Source organism: Benincasa hispida, chromosome 4 (assembly GCF_009727055.1).
Source record: "Benincasa hispida cultivar B227 chromosome 4, ASM972705v1, whole genome shotgun sequence".
NCBI classification, from domain to species: Eukaryota; Viridiplantae; Streptophyta; class Magnoliopsida; order Cucurbitales; family Cucurbitaceae; genus Benincasa; species Benincasa hispida.
The window spans coordinates 32628072-32654009 of record NC_052352.1 but is presented as its reverse complement, the minus strand read 5'-3'; the positions used below and the strand labels follow the sequence as shown (position 1 = coordinate 32654009).

The following is a 25938-nucleotide window of genomic DNA, read 5'->3' as shown; positions in this document are numbered from 1 at the left end:
ACAATTTTTTTTTATCTCGACCATTTGTGTAATATTATCATGGTAAGAGGTGATTGGTTAGCCTAGCAATTGAACAGCTAGCTCGAGTGTAAGGAGGAGACCCCTGGACAGAAGCTTCACGACATTTTCTAAAACGAATTCATATTCAAATACAAAATACACATCTCTTCGGGCCTATTGATCAAACTTCCCAAAGAACTTCTCGAGGATCCTTTTGAAGAAGGAATTGAGAGTCATATTCCCCGGGAATCCTATTTTTTGAATTTTGGAAAGATAAAGCCAAGTTAATGTAATGATTGTTTAAATATAAACCCAACTTTTTTTTGTTACTAATTAATTATTTGATTTCCAATCATTCCAACATCATTATCTTTTAATTACATGGATTTAGATATAGAATATGTTTTAAACTTTTTAAAATTCTATGATGACTAAATATACACAAATATAAAAGTTTGGAGATTGAACTTATAATTTAACTTTTTTTTTTTTAACACTTTGTAGTAATCATAAGATCCATGGTTTGAATCCTTTCACCTCCGATTGTACTAAAAAATCTAGGAATTTTCTTAAAGAGGGTAAAAATTTTGTGTTATAACTTTTTATATATTATAGTTTTCCCATTTCTTAACTGGTTATATAATTTACAACAACCGAAGAGCTTGTTTGAATTGAGTTAAGAAAAAAATGTTTTTAAAAAAAAAACTCATTTTTTTTATTTAAACTGATAAAAATTGATCAAACACTTCAATTTCTTAAAAAGTGACTTATTTTTAAATTGAACATTCGAAAAGTATTCTAAATACACGGTAAGAGAGAACAATCAACAACAAATTTAAAGTGGTGAATAATTATATTTATTTATTTATTTATTATAGTCGTATAATTTGCACTATTTATTATCTTTGAAATAAAGGATTAGCTCCTTGAATGGCTACAAGAAGACCAACTCTCAACTACAATGAAACACTTCATTCCCATATATTTACACAACCAAAATTAATTTGAAAATGATGTCCAATCTATCTTTTTTTCTTTCTTTTCTTTTTCTTTTTCTTTTTCTTTTTCTTCTTTTTTGGGTTCAAATAACAAACTCAGTTTAAAATCAAACCCCAAACACAATTTATATTTTAAAAAATGGCCCCTAAATTTGGGTATGGAGTCTCTTTCTTTTTAATATTATCATAATCAAACTTCATTATATAAATACCACTTTAAAATCTCAATGAAAAAACCCACTTCCAATTTTCCAATCATCTCAATCCAAATCTTTTGAAAAAAGAGAACAAAAAAAAAAGTGTAAAAAAATAATAAATAAAAATCCATTTTCCCCATTTGGGTTTCATCTCAAACTCTCTGTTTTCAAACAAAAGCAAACATTCTGACTCCCCCTTTCATTGTTTCTTAACACACAAGCAAAAATCACTTCAAAAATTGGCCTTTAAGTGCTTTTTTTTCCCTCAAAAAAAAAAAAAAAAAACCCATCTCTTTAAAACCTCAATTTTTTTTTTCCTTATTTTCATTTGCAATGGAGGAAGTGCTTTTCACATTCCAAATGGGTAATTTTTGGCACCAAACAACAACCCCTCTAATTGCCCCAATTTTGAAGCTCTTTGTAGGTGCTTGTTTGGTAATGTCTTTAATGCTCTTCTTTGAAAGAGTTTATATGGGCATTGTCATTCTCTTTGTCAAACTTTTTAGAAAAAGCCCTCACAAAACTTACAAGTGGGAGCCCATTAAGGATGATCTTGAGCTTGCCCATTTTGCTTATCCCATGGTTTTGGTTCAAATTCCAATGTACAATGAAAAAGAGGTAAAAGTTTTATTAAATTCATCGTAACTCATTAGCTTTCATCTTCTTTTGTTTTATATCTTGGATTTTGTCCCGAGTTTGTATCGAATTTTATATGAGTGAAATATTTTTATTTGAATTAGGTTTATCAATTGTCAATTGGAGCAGCATGTGGACTTTCATGGCCAACTGATAGGATCATAATTCAAGTTCTTGATGATTCTACTGATCCTTCTATCAAGGTTTAGTCTTCTTTTTTACAAAAATTATTTTTAAGTTCTGTGGTTAAAAAAAAAATTCTGTAAAATGTTGTTAGATTTCTACTCTGAAATAGAAATCTAAGGCCACTTTTTCTAAATTTAAAATTTAGCTTTATTATTATCTAAATTCCAAGTTAGTTAATAAGAGTCAAACATCTACTACACCAAAAGGCAAGAATCAGAAAGGAATATGAAAGTGAAAGAGATAACAACGTAAAAGAACTTAAAAAGAAAAAAATATAATAGAAATAAGTTTCTTCCCTAAACTTTCATGGTAACTATTTATTAATTAAACTTTAATCTGCATCAATTTAACCTTTGTACTTTTAAATTTACAATCATCTAATTTATATTATGATAAATCTCATCAAAATTGAGTGTCGGTTTTTATTATATAACAACTTGGTCTTTATAATTTATAAATAAAATCAATCATTTTCCTTTATAAATTTATAAATCTATGTGGATAAGAAATTTTATTAAATCTTGTAAATATTTTATACGATAAGAATTATATCATTACAAATGGTAGAATATGTACAATCAACATATAGCTATTTACTAAAGTTAATGTACTTAGAAAGTCAACAAAAATACGTAGCTTACTACAAAGTTAAAAAGATATTTTAAAATAAAAAGGGAAAAAATATAATAATAGAAATAAATAAATTTGTCAATTTAGTTCAACTTGGAACTTTGGCTGAGAGTTCGATCATTAACATGTTATAAAAAAAAAGACAAAGTACAAAATCCACCTTTGAAGGTATAGTCGTAATTATACTCTTAAACTTTTAATTATAAAAATTAGATTTGTAAACTTCTACAAATGTTAAAAATAGATCTTTACACTTTCAATGATTGTAAAAATTAAATCTAAACATGATAAAATTTGAACCCTCAAATTTATACAAACATTATAATTTATGTAATTATGTAAGCTTGAATGTCAATTTTAATATTGTATAAGCTTGAGTGCTCAATTTTAAAATCCAACATTTAAGAGTTTAATCGCAAAGTAACTATGCTTAGTATATGTTTGCAATTTAAAAAGTAAAAAATGGTGAAAAACAAAGCTCTAGTAATTAAGTTTAAGTAATGATTAACTAAAAGTTAATTCCTTTTTTCTTCTTCATCAACCCATTCTGTACGATTGAAAGGAGTATGGAAACGAAGCGATCTTTCAGATCGAAAACCACCATTTTAAGAAGTTTTATCTTCTGGGTTCTTCTATCAGTTGAAGAATTTTCTGTCAGAATCAGTGACCAACTCAGATTTGGGTTGAAACCCACCATTGTTTTACGGATTTCTGATGTGGGCTTGTGATATTTTGGACCAAAATTCATCAGGATCTGGTGGAATTAGAGTGCAAAAGATGGGCAAACAAAGGGATAAACATAAAATACGAGATCAGAGACAACAGGAATGGGTACAAAGCAGGGGCTTTAAAAGAAGGAATGAAGCATAATTACGTTAAACTCTGCGATTACGTCGCTATTTTCGATGCCGATTTTCAACCAGAGCCTGATTTTCTTTGGCGTACCATTCCATTTCTCACAAACAACCCTGAAATTGCTCTTGTTCAAGCTCGTTGGAAGTTCGGTAAGCTTTCTTAAGTTCTTGATTTCGTGTAGTAGATAAATTGTCTGGTGGATTCGACTGGAGAAACTAGTTTATGATTTGATTTGACGATTTTGAAGTTGGGTATTGGATGTCGTTTTGTTGGGTCTGTTTGCAGTGAACTCAGATGAATGTTTAATGACAAGAATGCAAGAGATGTCATTGGATTATCATTTCAAAGTGGAGCAAGAAGTTGGATCTGCAACTTATGCCTTCTTTGGGTTCAATGGTAAGCTGTGATTGTAAGACATTGTTGTTAATGGCTTTAATCTATGCAAGTTTTGAGCTCTGGAATTAATCGAAAACCATGGAGTTCTTACAGGCACAGCAGGTGTTTGGAGAATTGCTGCACTGAACGAGGCTGGAGGATGGAAGGATCGGACCACTGTTGAAGATATGGATTTGGCTGTTCGAGCTAGCCTCAAAGGCTGGAAGTTTGTCTATGTAGGCGACCTCAAGGTACTTTTTGATGACAGGGCATCCAGCGTCTTGCTTTTTGCATTATGCTCATGGTTTACCTCTGCTAGTTTTCCAAAGGCATCATTTACATTTTACATCAAAGCCTCTTGTAGGAGAGAACCGGATTTTAAGGGGTTGTTTGGAGGGCAAAGTTGGTATTATAGTATGGGGATTATAATAGTCTGCGAGTTATAATAGATTGTGTTCAAGGATGTATATTATTTTAGTTAACAAATGGAGAGAAAAGGTATGTGGAAATACTTTCTTATTTACATACTTCAAGTTTCTTTTATAGAAGAACTTGTTAGTTAAACTAACAGCTGGAAAATACAAACAAACTCAAACAGAATCTTAACTGTTGTAACAAATAAATTGTTATAACAGAATATAACAAATAAATTATTGTAACTAATAAACAGAATGTAACTGTTTTACTGTTGATATTAGTTTATGTTACAAATGAGGAGAGAGGGTGATTACGCAACCGTAAACACTCAAGGCAATGTGGGTTTTCAAATAGTTTCAATGTAGTTAAGTGGGAGTTATAATAATTGAGAACTTCAGTTATTATATTGGGAGACCTGAACATTGAGTGGGCTATAGTGGCTCACTCCACTGAGGCAAGTTGGGGGCTCAAAGGTTCCCTAAATGGTTAAGTTTTTCACTTGGGAGTTTGGATCTAAGAACCTTATAACCAGGACTACCTTTTGTGGGTTGGGTACTTCTACTCCATATGATTGTAAAAATGGGGAATGAGAGTAATCTTGCTAGCTTTTTTAGTTGTTAGGCAATGATAAATGTAAATGAGTTGTTTCAGGTGAAGAATGAATTGCCTAGTACCTTCAAAGCTTATCGGTATCAGCAACACCGGTGGTCTTGTGGCCCGGCGAATCTCTTCAAAAAGATGGTGGTTGAAATCATGAGGAACAAGGCATGTTTTGAGTATTCCTTGTTGCTTTCATTTGTTGCATTTTCTTTATGTACCTCACCATTAGCTTTCTCTGTGCCTGCAGAAAGTCTCCTTGTGGAAGAAGCTTTACCTGATCTACAGCTTTTTCTTCGTTCGGAAGATCGTTGCCCATATCGTCACGTTTGTCTTTTATTGCATTGTTTTGCCAGCCACAGTATTGGTTCCTGAAGTATCAGTACCAAACTGGGGTGCAGTATATATTCCTTCTACGATCACCCTCCTTAATGCAGTTGGAACTCCAAGGTCATGTTCTTACCTTTTTGTTTTTTGATGTCTGCACAGAAAAACTTTCATCCCATTTTCATTCGTTAGAATTAGAAACCAAGAGGGAAGGAAAGAGCTTTTTCCTTCACTTTGTTTCTAATTTCATAACCAAAAGTTCTAACATTTTGCCTCAAGTTGATGAATATGAAAAACTCTACACTGATATTTACAGTTTTGAATGATAATCTTGGGTTGCAGATCATTCCACCTTATCATTTTCTGGATCCTCTTCGAGAACGTCATGTCACTTCACCGAACAAAGGCAACGTTCATCGGTCTGTTGGAAGCAGGGAGAGTAAATGAATGGGTCGTCACTGAGAAATTGGGAGATGCGCTAAAGACTAAACTGGGTTCCAAAGCTCCCCGAAAACCTCGTTTTAGAATCGGAGAAAGGTAAATAAGATATGCATCTCCCATCCAAGTATGTGCATAAAATCTGCAATAAGCAATAGCATACGTATTTAAGCTTCAACTGGGACACTGAAATTTTTAAACCCACTTCATAAATGACTTGCTAATATGTGACATTAAACTAGATTTCAACACTGTTCTTGCTAAGAAATCATTCACATGCATTCCCATAAGAAATATATTGTTTTATTTACAATACAAGAATTATGGAAACCGAACAATCCTTAGAACTCAAGGACATAGTTGTTCAACAGATAGAAACATATTCTGTTCAAGTAAGGTTGTTATAGAAACCAAACAATCGAAGCACGTCGAGATATATCAGCGATGTATTATATACTCTAGTGAGTAGAATACCATAGTTGCTTCAAGTTTCTGAATTTGTAGGTTTCACCTTCTTCTTTCTGATCGTGGATGAACAGACTCCATATGCTTGAGCTTTGTGTTGGAGCCTACCTCTTCTTCTGTGGCTGGTATGATCTCAACTTTGGGAAGAACCGATATTTCATCTACCTCTTCCTTCAATCATTCGCTTTCTTCATCGCCGGAGTCGGTTACGTTGGAACTCTGGTTCCCAACTCTTAGCAGATTCATATGCTCAACCTCACACTCAATTATTTATTCCACACATTGCTTCCCTATGTGCCACAGCGAGAAAAATGGAGGAAAGAAGAATCATCTGGGGAAGTTATTCCTTTTTCTTAACTTATTATATACATATTTTTTTTTTAGTTTGGAATACCAAAAAATTGTTGTTTTTTTTATGGAACGTGTTCATTCAAAGTTGTGTTGTATGGTTGTGAAGAAAAAATATATGAAGAAAGATCAAACAATAAGATGTACTGCAAAAACAGTTTGAATTGCATTACTAGAAAATGAAAAAGGAAACAAGCTAAGAATTTTCAGTCTCCTTCTCGTTTGATCAAATGCAATCAATTGCGTTTGATGAGAATATGTTTGAAGCTTTTAGCCCTTCTCGTTTCATATCATTCTCTTTCCCCAATCCATGTCACTTCTAGTCTTCTCTTTGAATCGCGGTGCTCAATTCACCAATTGAACCCGATGGTTCCCCTTTGGTGGCAGCGATGTTCGTTCCGGCGGGCCTTGAAATCGACTGGATTTTTTCACGGAATCTGGACATTATCAGCTTCTATTCAATTCGCCTGGAATTTCATGTCTGATTCTAGTTGGAGATCAAGAACCGATGAATGGTCACCATTCGCTTGCGGTTTACAATCGTCTGTCGGAGGAGGGCACAGCTTCGTCGTAGAGTAGACTCGCGGTGAGTTTGCAGCCACTTTTTCTTACTTTATTTCCCAAATCATGTTTCGAGAATGGAATTCCTGATATACCGATTATTGGTTATGTCGATAATGTGATAAGTAGTGAAATTTTAGAGAGATGCATCGATTTTTCCGTTGGAAAATTTCTGGTTGAAAATGTGGAAATTGAGAGGGAATTGGGGCTAGGAATGTTTGAAACTAGGGAATTTAGAAGACGTTTAAGATTCAAGACAATGTTGAACTTGATTCAAACAAAAATTCGTATAATTCCTCAAGCTAATCTTAATCTAGATGGCGTTGAAATTCAAAACATCGAATTCAAACCAGATACTTGGGTTCTCGTTCATCCTTACTTACCTCCAATGGCAGCAAGTTTTCATTGATCAGTTCCTCCATTGACGAACAAATTCAAACTGGTCATAAACCGACCGAAAGCCCTATGTATTGGAGTTGAGGGTGGGGCTTTGCTTACCTTTCCTGCAACACATTTGGATTTTGAAGTGTAGTGGGTTTAGAAATAGACATGGAGGTTGTAAGAGTTGTAGAATAATATTTTGGATTAGTAGAGAATGAATATCTACACAACTCCATTGGAGACGCCATTGAATTTCTTGATAATGCTTCAAAGTCAGTGAAGCAACGGAAGAGTGGATCCTCCTTTGTTGTTCATATGTTTTCTGAATATAATGTGATCATGGTTGATCTGGATTTGAGCGATGCTCGAACATCCACTCGAGCTCCTCCAATGGAGTTTGTTGGTAGAGATGTTCTTTTGAATGCTAGTCAGTTCTTTCTGAAGATGGGATTGTTGTGATGAATATGATTACTCCTAACAAGTTCTTTGAGATATTGGTAGATAATTTCAATCAGTTTTTGATGATTTGTTTCAGATAGATGTTAATAATGGTGAAAACTTTGTTGTTATTGCTTGTGTGTGTTCAATCAAGTATGTTGCAAATAAGAAGAACGGCTTTAGATTGTGATTGCTCCTCTCTGGAACATACATGAACTTCATAAAATGATATGAATCTTCTCTAGATAATGGCTTTCAAAGCTAGAGCTCAGAAAGAATACAAGCTTCAAGAGATGATTTTACTGATACTCTATTCATGGTTTCTCCGATTTTCTTCATTTTCTTTTGATACCTTGCTTAGCTGGTTCGGAGTTGGCGGGATATGATTGATGGGGTCCTTCTTTCCGTTTCATGACGGAGATTTAAGATACATTTTGTTAATGAGATATAGAAGAAATTTTGCAGGTAGTATTTGGGATGTGGCTTGGCTCTAGTTTGGAGTTTCAGGTTATGATAGAGGAGTTTCTTCTTCACTCTCATTTTCACGATGGAGATTTAAGATGCATTTTGTTAAAGAGAAATAGAAATTTTTTTACGGATAGTCTTTAGGATGACTTGACTTTAGTTCGGAGTTTCGAGCTATGATAGAGGAGTTTCTTCTTCACTCTCCTTTTCTCGATGGAGATTTAAGATGCATTTTGTTAAGGAGAAATAAGACGCATTTTTACGGGTGGTCTTTTGGATGGCTTGGCTCTAGTTCGGAGTTGTAAGTCTTCACTTTCGTTTTTCATGGAAGATAGATAATAGAAGAAATTTCACAGGTGGGATGATGTTTTGTTTTGTGCATATACCCCAATTTTTGTTGTTATGTAGTTATGGGGTAAAGAAGATCGAAAATCATTCAAAAAAACTTTCGTTTCTTATCATTATTAACAATGAATAATGATGAAAGGTCTTCTTTTTTGGTGAAAAAAACAACATATTAAATTGATAGTAATGTAACAAAAATTATGCGCCCTTTTGTTACTATTCCCCATTTTGGTACTAAAAATACTTTTTCGTATTCCTATGAATCAGATAATATTATGCTATTTTCGATGTTTGTGTTATCCTTCTTGATGAAATGTAATGAAAAGTTGGAGCATAATCGTGAAAATTGAAAATTTTCCATTCGGGTCAAGTTTTAACCGAATAAATAGAATCAATTTCTGAATAGATATCTTTTGTAAAAAAAATTGATATCATATTCACGTGGAATCTCAATTTTATGGATATATTGATAAAATATCAATATCAATTGATATTTTTGTACATGAGAAAATTATAAATATTCTTTAAATCAATAATTAGCGTTTACTTAATTGTATCATGTTAATCGTTTATATTTCATATTGCGATTGATAGATGATATTGTTTTATGTTTTATAGGTAATTATGTATCGAAAGAGCCATAGTTACCCAATTTACTGTAACCGGAAAAATAAATAAATAAGTTAAATATAATATACCAAATAGTCTTCAATTTAAGGTTTTCCCATTAGGAAGATTCATTACAATTTGTTTTTCTATAGCTTTTATGTCATCAATTATTATCATAAATTTATTTGGATACATGATCATGTTACTTAGAGTAAAATAAAATCATCAGTAAAGTCAAGATGATCAAATTATGTCATTGAGCAAGTCGAGTTTTTACAAGTGAGTATAGCTCAATCATAATTGATATGTACTCATTCTCCCAAAGTTAGATACTCAAATCTTCATACATTATCTTGTTGCACTTACATTAATAAACAAAAAAGAAAAAACAATTTGAGTTACACGTGTCAAAGTAACATTTATATAGCATAATCACTAAAAATCTAATCTCAAACCTTGTTTGAGAGATAATTTTACGAAGTAGTATAACAAGTAAGAGTCGGGATATTTGAATTTTCAATCTCAAAAAAGTAATACTTGTTAATTATCATTTAGTTAGGTTTATTTTGCCATTGCTACTACCTAATCAATAAAATGATGAAACATTTTTCTTATGATATTATATGTTCACGACTTAGCTTTACTCCCACATAAAATTAAATTCGAACGAATGTTAAAATATAATCCATTTATATTCATATAGAATTATGAGTTTTCTTTTTTTTTTTCCCAGAAAAAAAGTTAAGTTAAAAATAATATTTAGTCCTAAATTTCTATAAAATTAACAATTTAGTTTATTTACTTTGAATTGTGGTTCAACCCCCCAGCTTTCAAATTTGTAACAATTTAGTCTTTAAATTTTATTATGTAACAATTTAGTTCTTGTACTTTGAAATCTTTAACAATATATCTCCTCTTTTAAAAATTAGTATTAAGATTTAATGAGATTTATTGTATAAATAAACCAATAAACTAATTAGAGATTCAATATTTTTTAAACATACAAAGTCTGTATTATAAAATAATAAATTGACATCTAATTTTGATAAATTTATTTACATTAGGGACTAAATTATTACAAATTTAAAAATACAAACATTAAGAAGGTGTTTGGGGCAAGGAACTGGTTATTATAATCTTAGATTATTATTATTAGGTTATAATAGTTTGTGTTTGGAGTGTAAATTATTTTAGTTTAAGTTATAATAGTATTTGTTTAAGATGCAAACTATTTTAGTTTAAGAAGGAAATAAAAATACTGTAGCAAATAAGAAAAAGATGATGAATGTAAAATAGTAAAAACTATAACAAATAATAAATATCATAGCAAATGAGAGTTTTAAAATAGAGTTGACTGTAACTAATTGAAGATTACAAAATAGTATTTACCGTAGTAATTATTATAATCTAAATGGTTACTTTAAGAAAAAAATGATTTTTTTTATTGTTTTAGAAAAGAAAATGAATGACTGGAGAAGACGAAGTCAAAGGAGAAAACGCAGCGTTTTAACCTGTGCTCGACCTACGTACTACGCAGCATCCACTCTATTGTGGTCTCTCATTCCGACGCCGCCAACTCCACCGCTTTCTCTCTTCTTCCTTCCATCTCCTCTTTCATGTCAGTTCTCTCCAAACCCTAATCTTTTCATCCTCCAAAACCCTAATTTCCCACTTCGATCCTCCTCCATTCTCTACTTTCAATTTTGAAGTTCGGACTCAAATCATTGCCTTCCGCTTCGAATTTCCTGAAATTTCCTGCTAAGATTTCTTTTCCCTAAGTTCTTGTTTGTTTGTTTGTTTTAGTTCAATGGGGGCTAAGGCGAAGAAAGCTATGAAGAAGAAACTCAGCAAGGCTACTTCTCTCTCATGCCACAAGCAAGAATCTGCTGATTTCTTGGTATGTATGCCCTTCACTCTGTTCATCAATCCCTTCGACTCGGATCTTTTTATTTTTTGTTTGTTATTCTATCTCTCTACCTCTCTAGGTTTTAATGTATTTGTTCCTCTCTCTTGCCTCTGATTTTTTTCCCCAGCCGTTGGAGGGTGGTCCTGGGCGTAAGTTACCGGCACAGAAGCCACTGGAAAGTACTGCTACTGTTCTCTACATTGGTCGCATACCCCACGGGTTCTTCGAGAAGGAGATGGAAGGTTTAGTCGTATACCCTAAACTTACATTTTATATTCAATGAAATTTAAAGTTCAAGTTTCTTGTTATCATGTCTGCTACTTCTTAACCACTATAGTTTTCTACAGGATTTTTCGGACAGTTTGGGAAAGTCAAAAGATTAAGAATTGCACGAAATAAAAAGGTAAGGATGGCTGAATCTGCAAAGCTTTCTTCCAAAAAGAAAATATGTTCACAGGAGAATGTTGCATTGCAATAAATTACTAGATTTTACTGATAACCAAAACAAACACCCATTATATTACATTCTTTCTCAGTATCTCAATCCATGGTTTGATTTATGATTTTGTTTTTATATGTAGACTGGGAAGTCGAGGCATTTTGGCTACATTGAATTTGAATCTCCAGAGGTGCTATATCTATTTTAGGACTTTTGTACTTAGTAATTTTCTGAATGTTAGTCATTCATCTTTATCGCTTTCTGTTTACCCCGAATTTGGATTCTGTGAGCACAGGTAGCGAAAATTGTAGCTGATTCCATGCATAACTATTTGTTGTATGAACACATTCTGAAAGTCCATCTAATTGCTCCCGAGCATGTTCATCCCAAACTGTAAGTAATCAATTGCATTTCTCCAGGCAGATTTTTGCATCAACAAGCCATGTAGGACATGGTTGTTGAATATTTCAAAGAATGTCTTTTTCCCTCGTTTAAATGTTGCCATATTTGCAGTTGGAAAGGTTTTAACTATCGCCACACGCCTTTAAATTGGTCTGAACTTGAGCGTAAGCAGCATAACAAGGTATTAAGCTTGTAAAATTATCTTTTAGACCATAAACATACATGTCTTCTTACTTGTTCTATGATAATTTTTAGGAAAGGACATTGGACGAGCACAAGAAGTTGGTGGATAGAATCATGAAGCGAGATCAGGCTAGACAGAAGAGGATAAGAGCTGCTGGGATTGATTACGAGTGTCCAGAAATTGTAAGAAGTTTTTTATCTCTTACTAAATTTCCCCCCCTGAAGATTATTAAATTTTAGCAGTTTATTTAAAACATGAGAGTTGTTTATTCACTAATCCGTAATTTCTACTTTTTATTTATTTATTGAAACTCCTACTTTCATTGTGTCAAGATGAAAGAAAACACAGACCTTCAAATAATCAAACCTACAAAAAAGGGAGCTCAATTATAAGAAAGGGCTCTAGCTATACAAAATAGAACCAATAAAATAATTACAAAAATCTTTGAAAATGAAACCTGTAGGAAAACTTGAAATAAAACAAGGAACCAAACATCAATAGGGTCCCTTTTTAACACTCTAAATACTTGATTATTCTGCCCACCCCAAAGACCCCACATAATTGCACACACAACAAGCCAAAGAAAATGACTCTTTTCATAAAAGGGTGAATTGAGGAGGAACTCCATGATCACAGCACTATTATCCCTATGACGAGCAAGCAAGAAACCAAACATTTGAAAGAAATCACTCCAAATAAGCTCTTGCAAGCTAACATCTCTAAAAAATGTGATCCAAGTCTTCCTCTGCTTCCCTAATTCCTACTTATTCTTGGAGTTTTAATATGGTTAGTTCATTCCTTAATTTGATTGATTGAATTTTGCTTTTGTCAAACTCAATTCCCATGCCAAAAAGAACTCTGGTTTTTGTTATAATTGTCTAAAAAACCAGATCTTTTGTTGAGAAAACAAAAAGGGGCCTACGAAAAGAATCTAAACAAGACTGAACTGAACAAAAAGCAAAAAAATCCTCCAAACCAAGAGTATAAGGTGAAGAGGATAATTATGAAAGACCTCAAGAATAGACATCCGAAGAGAGGCATTAATTCTAGCGAGGAACTACCCCTAAGAGCTCTCAACAGTATCCTTACCTAAGAGCATAGACACAAATACAGTTACATGATACGGATATATATATATATATATATATTATATATATATATATATATATATATATATATAATATATATATATTATGTATGTATGTTTATAATGTCTAATCAATTGCTATAATTCTTATTTTAAGTTAGATTAAAATAGATTCAAGAAGAGAGTGAAAATTTGAAAAAAAATCCAATAACGTCAACGGATTGTTTAGTGACTAGAGTAGACGGTAGGAAAGAAGTAGAAGATGAAGATTGAAGAATGAAGTTGAGGATGAAGGTGGGTGTGAATCATGATTTAAATAGTGAGAGAGAAGGGAAGAATGAAGATTTAATTACATTTTGGGTTTTTTTTTATGTTTTATCATTTTTAATTTATTTTGTTTTGGATTGCTCAATTTAAGTTGACTTTTATGTTTAGAAGTGATTTTGACATGTTTAATTCTTCAAAACTAATTTTGATGATATGAAAATTGCATTTAAAAGTGTAAAATTGAAAACTAATTTAATTTTGAGTAATTAAAAGTGTGCTTTTGAGTGATTTTAAAAATTAAAAAAAATGAATTTTGATGATTTTAAAATCACTCCTAAGCATGCATTAAAATAAAATGGGTGGTGGGTTGGGCTTAAATTTGGAAAAAAAATTTACTCACGTATCCCCTTCACATATCTGGAAGTAGATACGCATATCTGAAAATTAAAAAAATAATAAAAAAATCAGATACTTCAAATCATGTATCAAACACGTATTTACCACGTATCTAGACGTATCCGCGTATCTGATATCGATTCTCTGCACAATTAGAAGTATCTGTGCTTCCTAGATCCTCACAGTTGGCCCACTACACTTTTTCATCATCTCCATACGGTTGGGGGTCTGTGAATGAGCCACCCCACATTTTAATGATTTCTATGTGAAATATATTTTTTTTTGTTTTAAATAAAAAAACTCATTCTTCATTAGATGTACAAAATGGTGGCCCATTCATAGGTATGTGAAATATCATAAACGGGAGTCTTATATGGGCAATTTTAGGAGGATGAAATTTAACTAATCCTTTTTATCATTTTGAGTATGCAAACCTATATAACTTTGAGTGCTTGTAAATACCTTCTAAGAACTTCAGCATCATATGATGCTGCCCCCGTCGTGAGATCTGCTCGATCAAAGTGAAACTTCCCTTTATTTGAGATTCGGTGTCATTATTTGAATGCATTAATCTGCAGGAGCTTCTCCTCTAATTATCTTCCTGTTGAATTTTTAGTGTGTAGAATTGCATTCTAGTTTTCTAATGTGTTTGACTCTGGATAATTTGCAGGTGGGTAGTGTCCAACCAATTCCCAAGAAGATCAAGTTCGATGAAGATTAGAATGAGGGTCTTTCATAGAAAGCTAGAATATTATCACACTAGAGGAAGAAGGATGAGCCCTTGCGTGTTTCCAGTTTCATATGTTGGAGGGGTAACCTTCCCGATATCCTTGAATCTCCAAATTTTGATCTGTGAAATTGTGTCAAAACATATTCTTAAGCTCTTTAGTAGTATGTATTGCCTTTTATAAAAATGAATGAAAAAAGGTTATATAAAAGCTTTTATGGCTTACAATTCCTACTTTCTCAAGGATAGGAATCTGGATGGTAAATTTGAAAGATCTACCATGTCACATCTACACGTATAGTTTATATCATGCTTCAGTTTCATCCATCTAATTCTTAATTGGCTTCATATTTAGATGAAATATAGTTTAGATTGGGATGCTATTTTTGCTATATTTGGTCTTATACTGAACAGTGAAATTGGAAGAGTTTTCAATGTGTATTAAAAAGGTGGTTAATGAACAGTGAAGTTGGTATCTACCGAAATATTAGTTCAAATTAGTCTATACCGAAGTATAGGGACACGACATGACACCATGACTTGTAGGTTGCATTGCCATGTGCACGTACACACATGCACATCAATGACACGTGATGCTTCCCCGCATCATCTTTAACCAAAAACATCTACACCTTCATGGAACTTAGAAACTTGATTTTACTTCTTCAGTCTTCTTTTTCCTCTTTTTCTTCCCTCAAATCCTCTTCATTGTTAATTTTGACTCAAATGTCTCAGAATTTTCTCCCTTCTTTCAAACTTTGAAGCTTCCAAGTCTCTTTAACTCACATCGTCTTTTCAACTCTCGGCACTCAAATCTTGTTTTCATAATGGAGTTCGTCTCGGAGAAAGTTGAACTTCCGATGGATTGATTTGTTGTCGGTTTACTTTCTTCCTGCTGCTGCATTTTTCTCTTCGATAAAGGTTGAGTGTTACTGGTCAATTTGTAATTTAAAATTTTTATCAATACAAAAACTGTTAACCTTTTAGGAGGTGCTTGACCCACTAACTTGACCAACTCACTCACTTTTTGGCTTTCCAATTTAAATTGGGTTGAGTTCGCAATGACAATCTTCCCCTCTTCCAATATTTTTAATGACTATATGATGGTGACAACTTCGGTACTACCATCATCAACGACTACTATTGTCTCACTATGATGACAATGATTGTCTAAATCATGCTTTTTTGACCTACTCTGTCAACCACTTCATGCATCCAAATTTGATGGATCAACTCCAACAATCACCTATGATGATCATTCTGGCAATGACCACTTCTAGCGATCAACTACAATGACTACTTCCGATGTCCACCTCTAATACCTGGTGGCAACAGTCAATATACTAAAAAAATATGACATTGAAATTATTAGTTCGTAATATTTAATAGTCTTATTTTACATTAATTTGACATTAGTAGTAACATTTTGAGTGTATGGTAAACTAAACAAACTAATTCTAAATACTTTGAGAACATGTAACCAAATACATAAGTGTTTTTATTTCAAACAATATTCATAAAAATGAATAATCCTTGAGGAATACTTTTTTCTTAGGCAATCCAAACATGTCATATTTCAAGTTTTTCTTTCCAAAAAAAAAAAAAAAATGTTAAAAGAAAATCAAATAGCATGTTGAAAAAGAACATTAGTATTCTTTATTTCTTAAGTAATCTAAACATACTTTAATTCAAGGATCAAGTTTCCAATAGGTGTGTGTTTGAAAAAAAAAATTAAATAAAATGATGTCCAATTCAAATACAAATAAACTTCTTTCATATATAAATGATCAACTATATAATCAAAAGACCAAACCATAGAGAAAAATGTAAGAGAAAGGACTGTAATTTTTTCTTAAACCCTAATCCAAACCTTTTATTTATTTATTATTTTACTTTTTTAATAAACTAAACTGTGAATGAAATCTCTAAACTTTAAATTCTAATATGGCATATTTTGTGTATGTTCAACATTATTGGTACATAAAATGGATAGAGAATAAAAAATCTAAAACACTTTCTAAAATTGGTGGAATAGATATTTTATTGCAACTATGTGCCTTGAATAACTTTTTAGTTTTCAGTTTACTTTTCATACTTTAAATTTTGGATTAAAATTTTAATTTTGTGTCTAATAGGTCCACAAATTTTGAACACACATAATTTTAAAGTTCAAAAGTCAATTAAACATGATCTTGAAAGTTTAAAGGTTTATTTAACACAAAACTACTATTAAAAAAACTTATTAATAGAAACTAAAATCTAATTAAAATTTAATGAAGATGTAAACATATAGTTTAATAGAATTAAAATCTAATGAAGATATACTCATTCAACATTAAGAACAAATGGGGCCATTGATTGAGCTGAAAATGTGGAGTAAGTTGATTTGTACTCAAATGCAAAATGGGCTTCCAAAAATTGGTTTAAAAGGTATTTGAAGTTTTCAACCAATAAATAAATGGCTAAAGTTTGCCTCCCAATTGGATTGTTGCTTTCTTTCATTTTCGTATTAATTGAACTTCAATCTCCTTTCGTACTTCAAATGGGAATTAACTCTTCACATTTTTCCAATAATCATTCATATTCTTTTTACATCAACAAAGTTTTGTTATTTACAATAATATATCACAAGTTAAATCATAAGTAAGACGATTCACAATTTACGTACTTTATAAGTCAGTGTTGCTAATAAGTGATCTCGTTTTTTTTAATTAAGTAAAGACACCGGTTACTAGGGGTGTTCATGAATTGGGCTGGGTTGAAGAATTTTTTAGACCCAACCCAATTGTTTAGGTTGTAAATTTTTTCAACCCAAATAACTCTCATTAAAAAAAAATGAACCCAACCCAACCCAACCATGAAATATTTGAGTGGGTTGGTTCGGGTTAATCGGGTCATTTATTTAATTTTTTGTTTATAAAAGGAAGTAAAATGTTAATATGTAAAAATTCGGTTTAACTATTTTCATATATGAATTAAGATTAACAACTCAATTTCAATTTATACAATTTATAATCTTTTTTTCAAAGTGAAAAAAAAACTATTTTTAAGAGTTATTGAAGAATAAATTATCCAAAAAACTAATAAAATTAAGAAAAAAACTAAAATAAATATATGTATGTCTAATTGTACATAAGCAAAAATATATACATTCTAAAGTTAATAATAAGTTTGGGTTGGTTCGGGTTATTTTAGATGACCCATAAACCAACCCAACCCATAAAATTTTCATTTATTTGAACTCAACCCAACCTAAAAGAATTCATAACCCAACCCAAACGGTACAGGTTGGGTTGGGTTGATCGGTTTTTTTGGGTCATCTGGTTTTTTTTGAACACCTCTACCTGTTACCCCGGGAGATGATTTCACTCACTCTGAACAGTCATAGAGACAATTAACGTGATGTAGAGATATAGAAGAGTATTGCCGTTGTTATACTAATATATGAATAAAAAGAGAGATCAAATATAAAATGCATAATAAAGGGAGATCAAATAATAACAATATATGTCAAATCGAACATAGCTTAATTAACATCCAACTGTTGGAAAACATGCATTCCGTGGTTTGAATCCCACTACCCTAATTGTACTTAAAAAAAAAAAAAAACCATTGTTTGATTTTTTTTTTTTTTTTTTTTTGAAATAGTAAAACAATTAATAATTAAACAATATTGGGTTTGCTTCGGTTCGTATTGTCCCTTGCAAAAGGATAGAGAGTATTTAATTTTCACAACTTCCCCCCACCCTCTCCCTTAAATGAACTCCACTTTTCCATTCATTGCTCTTTGAATTCAGTTATTCCATCTTTCATGTGAAGTATAGATTTGTTTCCTCTCATTTTGTTTTTATTGCATTTCTCATTAAACTTCTTTTTTATATATACCCTTTTTTTTCATATATAATTTTTTTTAGTAAACAAGGAATTATATACACACATTACACGTTAGTATTGAGAAATTCGAATTTACGATATTTAAAAAAAGTGAAGATGTCTTAATCAATAAATAATAGGTTCATGTTTGTCTTTTAATAGTTTATCCACAAAAGATCTTTTTTTTCTCCCTTTTCGGGAGGGGGGTTTGTGAACTCGGTGTTATTGCAAAATCCAAATTGAAAGAGCGATGTGAGTTCAAGAGATTCTTTAACCAAACATTTGGATGCTGCATTATGCAAGTAGGAAGAGCAAGCGAATGAGCTAGACCATTAATAGTGCAAAGCATACGATGAAATGAACAAATGTCTCCTTAATACTGATCGTAGAAATATTGAGTGTCGACGATTATAGGTCGAATTTCACCAGTACATACGTAACTCAATGACAATTAATATGTATATACTCCTTTTAAAGTCGAAGATTCATATTCTCGTATAGCTCCTCATTTATTATTGAAATCATTAATTAAATTAACCATAGTTTTCCCAACAATATATAATAAATCGCCACACTTAAATTTTGAATAAATTAATTCAAAAAGCCACAACCGACAATTTATTATGGTTGACCCTTAATCTCAACGAATAAATTTACTATTCCTAATTTGCCCTTAGCATGTTTAATAATGTTTATTGGATTATACTTGGAACAAGTCCCAATATAATTGAAACTATTTTTTAAAACACACATTTATATATCTTTCTTCTAAAGAATTCTCTCTCTTTCAAAACTTTAATTTCATTATTTAATTGAGAGATTTTAATATAATTTCCAAACTTTCATCCATCATTAATTTGTCATTTTACTTGTGACATTAAGGTTAAAAAACACTTTTAATATCTAAACTTTCATAAAACTAACAATTTAGACATGTTTAGATTGATTTTGAGAAAAAAAGTATTTAAAAAAATTCATTTTTATCTGAACATTTTTTTATAAAAATGTATTAAAATACACTTGAAAAATTATTTTGAGTGGTTGTCAAATACTTCAATTTCTTTCAAAATGACTTATTTTTTAAATTAAATACATGTATTCCAAATATATCCTTAGTCCCTGAACTTTGCTATGTAACAATTTTGTCATTGCATTATAAGATTTATAACAATTTAGTCCTTCTTGCAGAACTTATTGCTAAGATTTAATGAGATTTTTTGTCTAAATAAATCGATAAACGAATTAGAGACTCGGAATGATTTATAAAACACAAAATCTACTTCATAAAATAATAAAAATTGACATCTAATTTTGATAAATTTATTTACATAAGAGACTAAATTGTTGTGAATTTAAAAATACAAGAATCAAATTGTTACATACTAAAGTTCGTGGACTAAATTGTTATGAAATTGAAAGTTCTGAGACTAAATTGTTACATACCAAAGTTTAGAGAATAAATGGTTAGTTTTATGAAAGTTGTGGGACCAAAAATGTCTTTTAACCAAATTACAATGGTTTTTTGAAGTTTCGATTCTATTTTTTCTTCACATAACCATTATTATTTTCATACCCAAAGAACATATTTGACTTTTTACACTACCATCCAAATCCATCATCAATTCATCATCAACAACCTATAACAATTAGATCATACATTAATGAACTTCTCAACTTAATTGATGCAAGCCCATTATTGTTCTATCCAACTACTTTTTATTTGTTTCATTTCTATAAAAAGATTCTAACATTTAATTATTTTTTATATAAAATTAATGGTCAATAACCTTTTAGTCAATTCTCAGTTTTCTTTTCAGTCCCTTAAAAATATAATTTTACTTTTAATATAAGAGAAATTTTCACAAATGTCAAACTAAAAAAATATTGATAGACTTTTATAAGTATCTATCACATAGTATCAAGACTTACATAAATTTTTATTATTGATAGACTTCTAATCATCTTTATAGATCTCTATCAAAGAAGATTAAATTTTTCCTTAATATAGTGTATTAAAGATTCCCACTTTAAGTAGTTTTGCAAAAGGGAAAATATTGTGAACAAAAAGTTGGTGTCTTGTATCATTCAATCAAGGTGTTGTTATTAACCTTATACATAAACATGTATTACTTACTTAGATGCTATTTTAACATAAGTTCAACTTGTCTCAATTTTTATTTTTTTTCCCCTTCAAATGACATGATCATTTTCCAAATATATTAATAACACAATAATTACATAGCACATAAGTTTTTTTCCCCTTGACAAATACTAGTAGAATGACCTAATTAATTAATTTATAATTATTTTTAACAAATTGAGGGTAAAGTGAAAAATTTCAATAGATTTCAAATAAAAAAATTAGGTTAAATTACAAGTTTAGTCTCTAAATTACGAAATTTGTATATATTTGATTCTTGAACTTTCGAAATAACAAATTTAGTCCCTAATTTTGCAGATCTACTAGATATAAAATAAAAAGTTCAGGTCTCGTTTCGTAATTACCATTTGTTTTTTTTTAAATTTTTTTTGAGAATTAAGTATGTTTCAAAATATAACCTTAGATTTCATTTCATTAAACATAAAATTCAAATTTAGATTAACTTTAAATATTTTAAAATTTGTTAGAGTATCTATTAGAAGACAAAATTAAAAAAATTCAATTGTTTTGAAAGTTTAAAAAAGGTGGAATTTTATTTGGGGAAAAAAAAAAAAAAAATTCAATAAAAAGAGGTGGAATTAGGTTAAAAACGCGGTGAGGTTTAATTATGAGTGATAATATCACAGGTTCCGTTCCCCTCCACCAATGCAATTCCATGCATTCCATGCATTTGCTCCTTTATCCTTTATAACATTATTAATTGCCCCCAACCCCCTTTAATTCATTTCTTTTCATGTTTTTTTCTTCAAAAATATCTTTTTAGTCTCTAAGTTTTATATTTAATTTCTTCATTTGGTTCTTAAGTTTCACAACATTATACATTTATTCGGTTCTTAAATTTTGAATTTTGATTTTATTTTAAGTATTAAATTTCAAATTGTTACAATTTTAACCTTCAATTTGATCCATAGGTTTCAAGATTTTACACTCTAAATCTTGATTTTCTTAGAAATACTCACAGTTAATTATTGAGCCAATGTCAATCAAATAATTATGAAATGATGAAAAATAATGAAACTTTATTTATTTGAGAGAAATCGTAATTAAAAATGTAAATCTTGAAATCTATGGATCAAATTGAAATAAAAGTCAAATCTCAAAGATAAAATTGTAACAAAACGAAATGACAGCTAAATCTAAAACTTAGGCCTCCTAGGGTGGATTTTCCCTTTTTAGTATTTCCATTTAATAACATAAGATTTTAAATTATGAAAGAATTTTAATTTTGTCAAAGAGAAACCATTTGAATTATGTTACAACATTAATATTAATTTATTAGAACGATTATTGGTATTTGTCAAAGTAAATTAACTATTAATATATTATGAAACTTTCATTTATTATTAAACATTTTTCAACAAATCAGGATAACCATTTGTAATTGTACATGTTTCTCACGGTTTCTTTAATATGCTTTTCATCTCAGTTAGAAAATAATTCTTATCCAATTTTGGGGAAAAAAAAACCACAAGTTTTTTGAAAAACTAGGTTTTAAAAGGTTTTTTTTTAAAAAAATAAAATTAAAAATTTGTTTTTTGAAATTTGACTAAATTAATAATAATAAAAAAACATAAATTCTAAATACAAAACAAAAAAAAAAGGAAGTAGTTATTCTTGCTGATAAAAAAAAAAAGTTTTTGAAAAACTAGGTTTTCTTAAAAAATTAAAAATTAAATTTAGTTTTTGAAATTGGACTAAATTAATCCAAAATAAAAAAGTAAAATGATTTCAAATGGTAAAATTGTTGAATATATTTATAAAATATAGCAAAATTTTAGAACTATCAATGATAGATGTTGATAGACACTAATAGACTTCTATCGGTGTCTATCAATATCACTAGTAGACATTGATAAAAGTCTATCTGTGTTTATCATCGATAGTTATAAAATTTTGTTATATTTTGTAAATATTTTAGTTCACTTTTCTACATTTGAAAACAGTAAAAAAAGAAACATAAATTCTAAAAACAAATGGTTATCAAATGGAAGATTAGTTATTGATATATTTCTATTTTAACATCGAAAAAAACTGAATTCATAATGAAGTTTAATTAAAAGTAAAAAATCTTGATTATGTGAGCTGTTTAATGGAAAAAAATAGATTAGAGGGTGAAAGTAAACAAGATTGATAAATGGCTAAGCACTATATATTTGTAATGAGATTTTTCTTTAAAAAAAATGTTGTATTTATTTTTCTTTTATTATATATTTTAGCTCCAATTTATTTTATTGAAGGGAGATAGCGTACATGAAAAATATCTTGGAATTTGTATTTTATAGTGTAGATATTGGCAGTTATTTTCCTATTGTTATCTCACTTTATTAATTAGAATATGGTGTATCTTTTTTTTTTTTTTCAAAAGTAATAGCATTATACTTAATAAGAATTATTCTAGTTATTCACTTTAAATTGGATTTTAAATGACCTAGATAAATTGTAGTGTTAAAAGTTTGATTATTAGGAAAAAATTGTTTTTTCCCTTTAAAAAAAACAATTATATTTCTTTTTAGTACAATGACTATAAAGATGAGTGATAACATCGTAAAAGTTTTATTTTTTCTAGCTTAATTTGGGTTCGTTCATGGATTTTATGTGTTTATTATGTTATTTTGTAGGTATTAAGCAACTAAGAGATAGAACAGACCACCGGAGTCGAAACGGGACAAAAATGAGCCAAAACGGAGCTCCATAGCATCAACCGTGAAGAAAGGAAGAAAAATGACCAAATTGCCCTTTTGGAGCGTAGCAACCCAACCCCTTGTGTTGTGCTTTATGCTTGAAGGCCGAGAATAGCTTTTCAGGGAGCGTAGCGATGTTGCCCTGGGGTGTAGCTATATGTTCCGAAATTTGACAAACACAGAGGCTCGCACGCACGCCTGATCAGATGGGTGAGCGTAGAGTTCGACGTCGTTATGCTGCAGCAACAAAAAAGTCAGCATAACTATGCTACCCCTCAACATAACGATGCTGGGCTATTTTTATAAATACGGTTTTTGCTGAATTAGGTCATACCAGCTCGGGCTTTCAGCCCCCAATCCATTTTCTTCTCTATTCTTCTCATTCCCTTTGTAATTCTTCATTCTTGGATTTTTTTTCTTTAATGATTGTAAAGATTATCTTGGACCGATCTCTTGGCTAAGGTGAGTAGCTAGCTTAGGTCTTCACCATGGATCAATTGTGAGGATTTTTTTGTTCTAAATCTAAATTTCTCTTTGATTTTTTTTTTTTTTGTGGTTCTTAAATGCATTTTAACTTCTATGCTTAGATGTATGTTAGGTCTGATCAACCTTGGTTCGTTCTTTGATTGCTAGAGATTAGTAATCTAATGTGTTTTTAATCTCATCAGGACAAAAATCCAAAGTATGCTTGTTGTGAATTTTAGTTGTTTAGAATAACCTTTTTACACATTGCATGACTAAGATAATTCAAGATCACAACCAGTTAGTAACTTAGGCTATCCATATTATTAATCGTCTTAGTTGAACCCATCAAGCTTAATGCAATTGTTTGCTTATTATGGATGCTATAGAACCCAAACAACCAAACAATTAGTCTAATCAAGAAATTAATTAAAGTAGATGTAAGATTTTTATGGATGCTAACCCAATTAATCGAGCACTTGTTTTAATTAAGTGGTTAATTAGTAATTAGGACACTTGCTTTGGCTATCTGGGCAAGTTAACTAAGCACATTAAATCGAGAGAGATAATTCTTAGTAATCCTATATTCAATCGAACATTATGGGTGGATCCTAAGTCCTGACCTAGGCGTTTCTTTTACTTTTTCTTGCATTTTTATTTTCTTCCAATTTAAATTCCGCAGTTTACATTCCCGCATGTTATTTTTTCCGCGCATTACCACTATCTAATACTCCATCCATTTTTACTGCTTTCGACAGACCAATTTAATTTAGAGAGATTCTATATTAGGTTCTCTATTATTCGATTCCGGACTTGTCGTTTGTACTATTCAGTAGTATAAGCAGTTCGTTTGATGATTTATAAATTTTATTTGATTTTTAGTCTTTTGCAAACGATACCAAAAGGCTACTATCAATGAGGGACGAAGAAATAGAAAGTTCTAGTTGATTAAAAGAGAGCACCCAAAAAGATTACCACACAGTATGTAGTATATATGTTTATTTTAAATTAATATTACTGTCACATTTATTCCTAAATAGTTAAGCATTTAAAATTAATTGTTTCTTTAAGTTATTAATTAGTATTTTAGGTTATATTAGTTTTTTAGAAAATTGTTTCTATTTGTTAAAAGTATAAATAGCTAATACTTCTTAGAATGTGTGGGACATTTAAAATAAATACTTTCTAAAGATATAATATAAGATTTTTTAATATATATATATTTTAAATTATTTTGAAATCTACTTTGTTAGATTGGCTTCAATTATACATTCTATGTCTTTTCATCCATTTTATAAAAATATTTTAATTATATTTGTAATTGACGATTGAGTACTCAACAATAAACAATACTACCAATGAAAAAAATTAGGTATTTATAAAGAAATAGCTGACTAATAGAATTCAACAAAATTGAAAATTGAACTAATGAAGAACTGCACAATAAATAATACATAGTGCCAGCAACATAGAGCAAATCTAAATAGAAAAAGTAATACTGACAAATGTCGACGTAGGGGATATATATTGTTGATGGTGTAAAATTTGGTTAGGTAAACTCACTGAACTTTCACGTAACACCAACAGTAAATTTATAATTTGAGGAAGAGATCACCTGTAAAATGGTCAAAATAACACACCAGTGTGGTGCCTGTCACAGGCACTCCAATGCTCACAAAAGTCAGAGCAAACAATTTAAGAAGAAAGATGAAATTACCTTATGTTGGTCAACAACACTCTATTTATAATGGAATTAGACTAGCGGTTTTTCTCATCTTTTTAGGATTTGGATCTTATCTACTTTATCATTTTGGAAATAGGACACTTGAGAGTTAGACCAAGCCACATAGGTGGAGTATGTTGGTTGAGACTAGCCAATTGGGTGGTATGTGTAGAATATGTTGGTCCTGGCTTCGGCCTTCGAAGTTGAGGTGGGCCAGTTAGGCTGTACAACCCAATCTTTCTTTCCACACTTCAAACGGATTCACCTAGGCTGATTCCCTGTCATTCTTGGGTCCATTTAGGATAAGGTAACTCACTTGGTTCTACTTAAGTTAATTTGTTGCTTTAAAATTACCCATAATA

The 25938-nt window shown here is 30.5% G+C and overlaps 2 protein-coding genes across 3 annotated transcripts; both read left to right on the top strand.

The window, feature by feature from the left end:
- Positions 1–1523: 1523 nt before the first annotated feature.
- On the top strand, positions 1524–6681 carry LOC120075723 (glucomannan 4-beta-mannosyltransferase 9-like). Its single transcript, XM_039029355.1, has 9 exons — positions 1524–1813; positions 1936–2034; positions 3399–3651; positions 3788–3898; positions 3992–4128; positions 4946–5059; positions 5142–5341; positions 5561–5755; positions 6196–6681. Exons 1-9 carry the CDS (start codon positions 1529–1531, stop codon positions 6356–6358), a joined length of 1557 nt encoding a protein of 518 aa, XP_038885283.1. The 5' UTR covers positions 1524–1528; the 3' UTR covers positions 6359–6681.
- Positions 6682–10752: 4071 nt separating this feature from the next.
- On the top strand, positions 10753–14904 carry LOC120075724 (MKI67 FHA domain-interacting nucleolar phosphoprotein). Of its 2 annotated transcripts, none has more exons than XM_039029356.1 (9): positions 10753–10886; positions 11072–11165; positions 11302–11416; positions 11522–11577; positions 11756–11803; positions 11909–12006; positions 12127–12196; positions 12271–12381; positions 14620–14904. In XM_039029356.1, exons 2-9 carry the CDS (start codon positions 11076–11078, stop codon positions 14668–14670), a joined length of 639 nt encoding a protein of 212 aa, XP_038885284.1. In that variant the 5' UTR covers positions 10753–10886; positions 11072–11075; the 3' UTR covers positions 14671–14904. The 2 variants fall into 2 exon arrangements, with proteins under 2 accessions (XP_038885284.1, XP_038885285.1); XM_039029357.1 differs by having other exon boundaries at positions 10836–10976.
- Positions 14905–25938: the final 11034 nt, after the last annotated feature.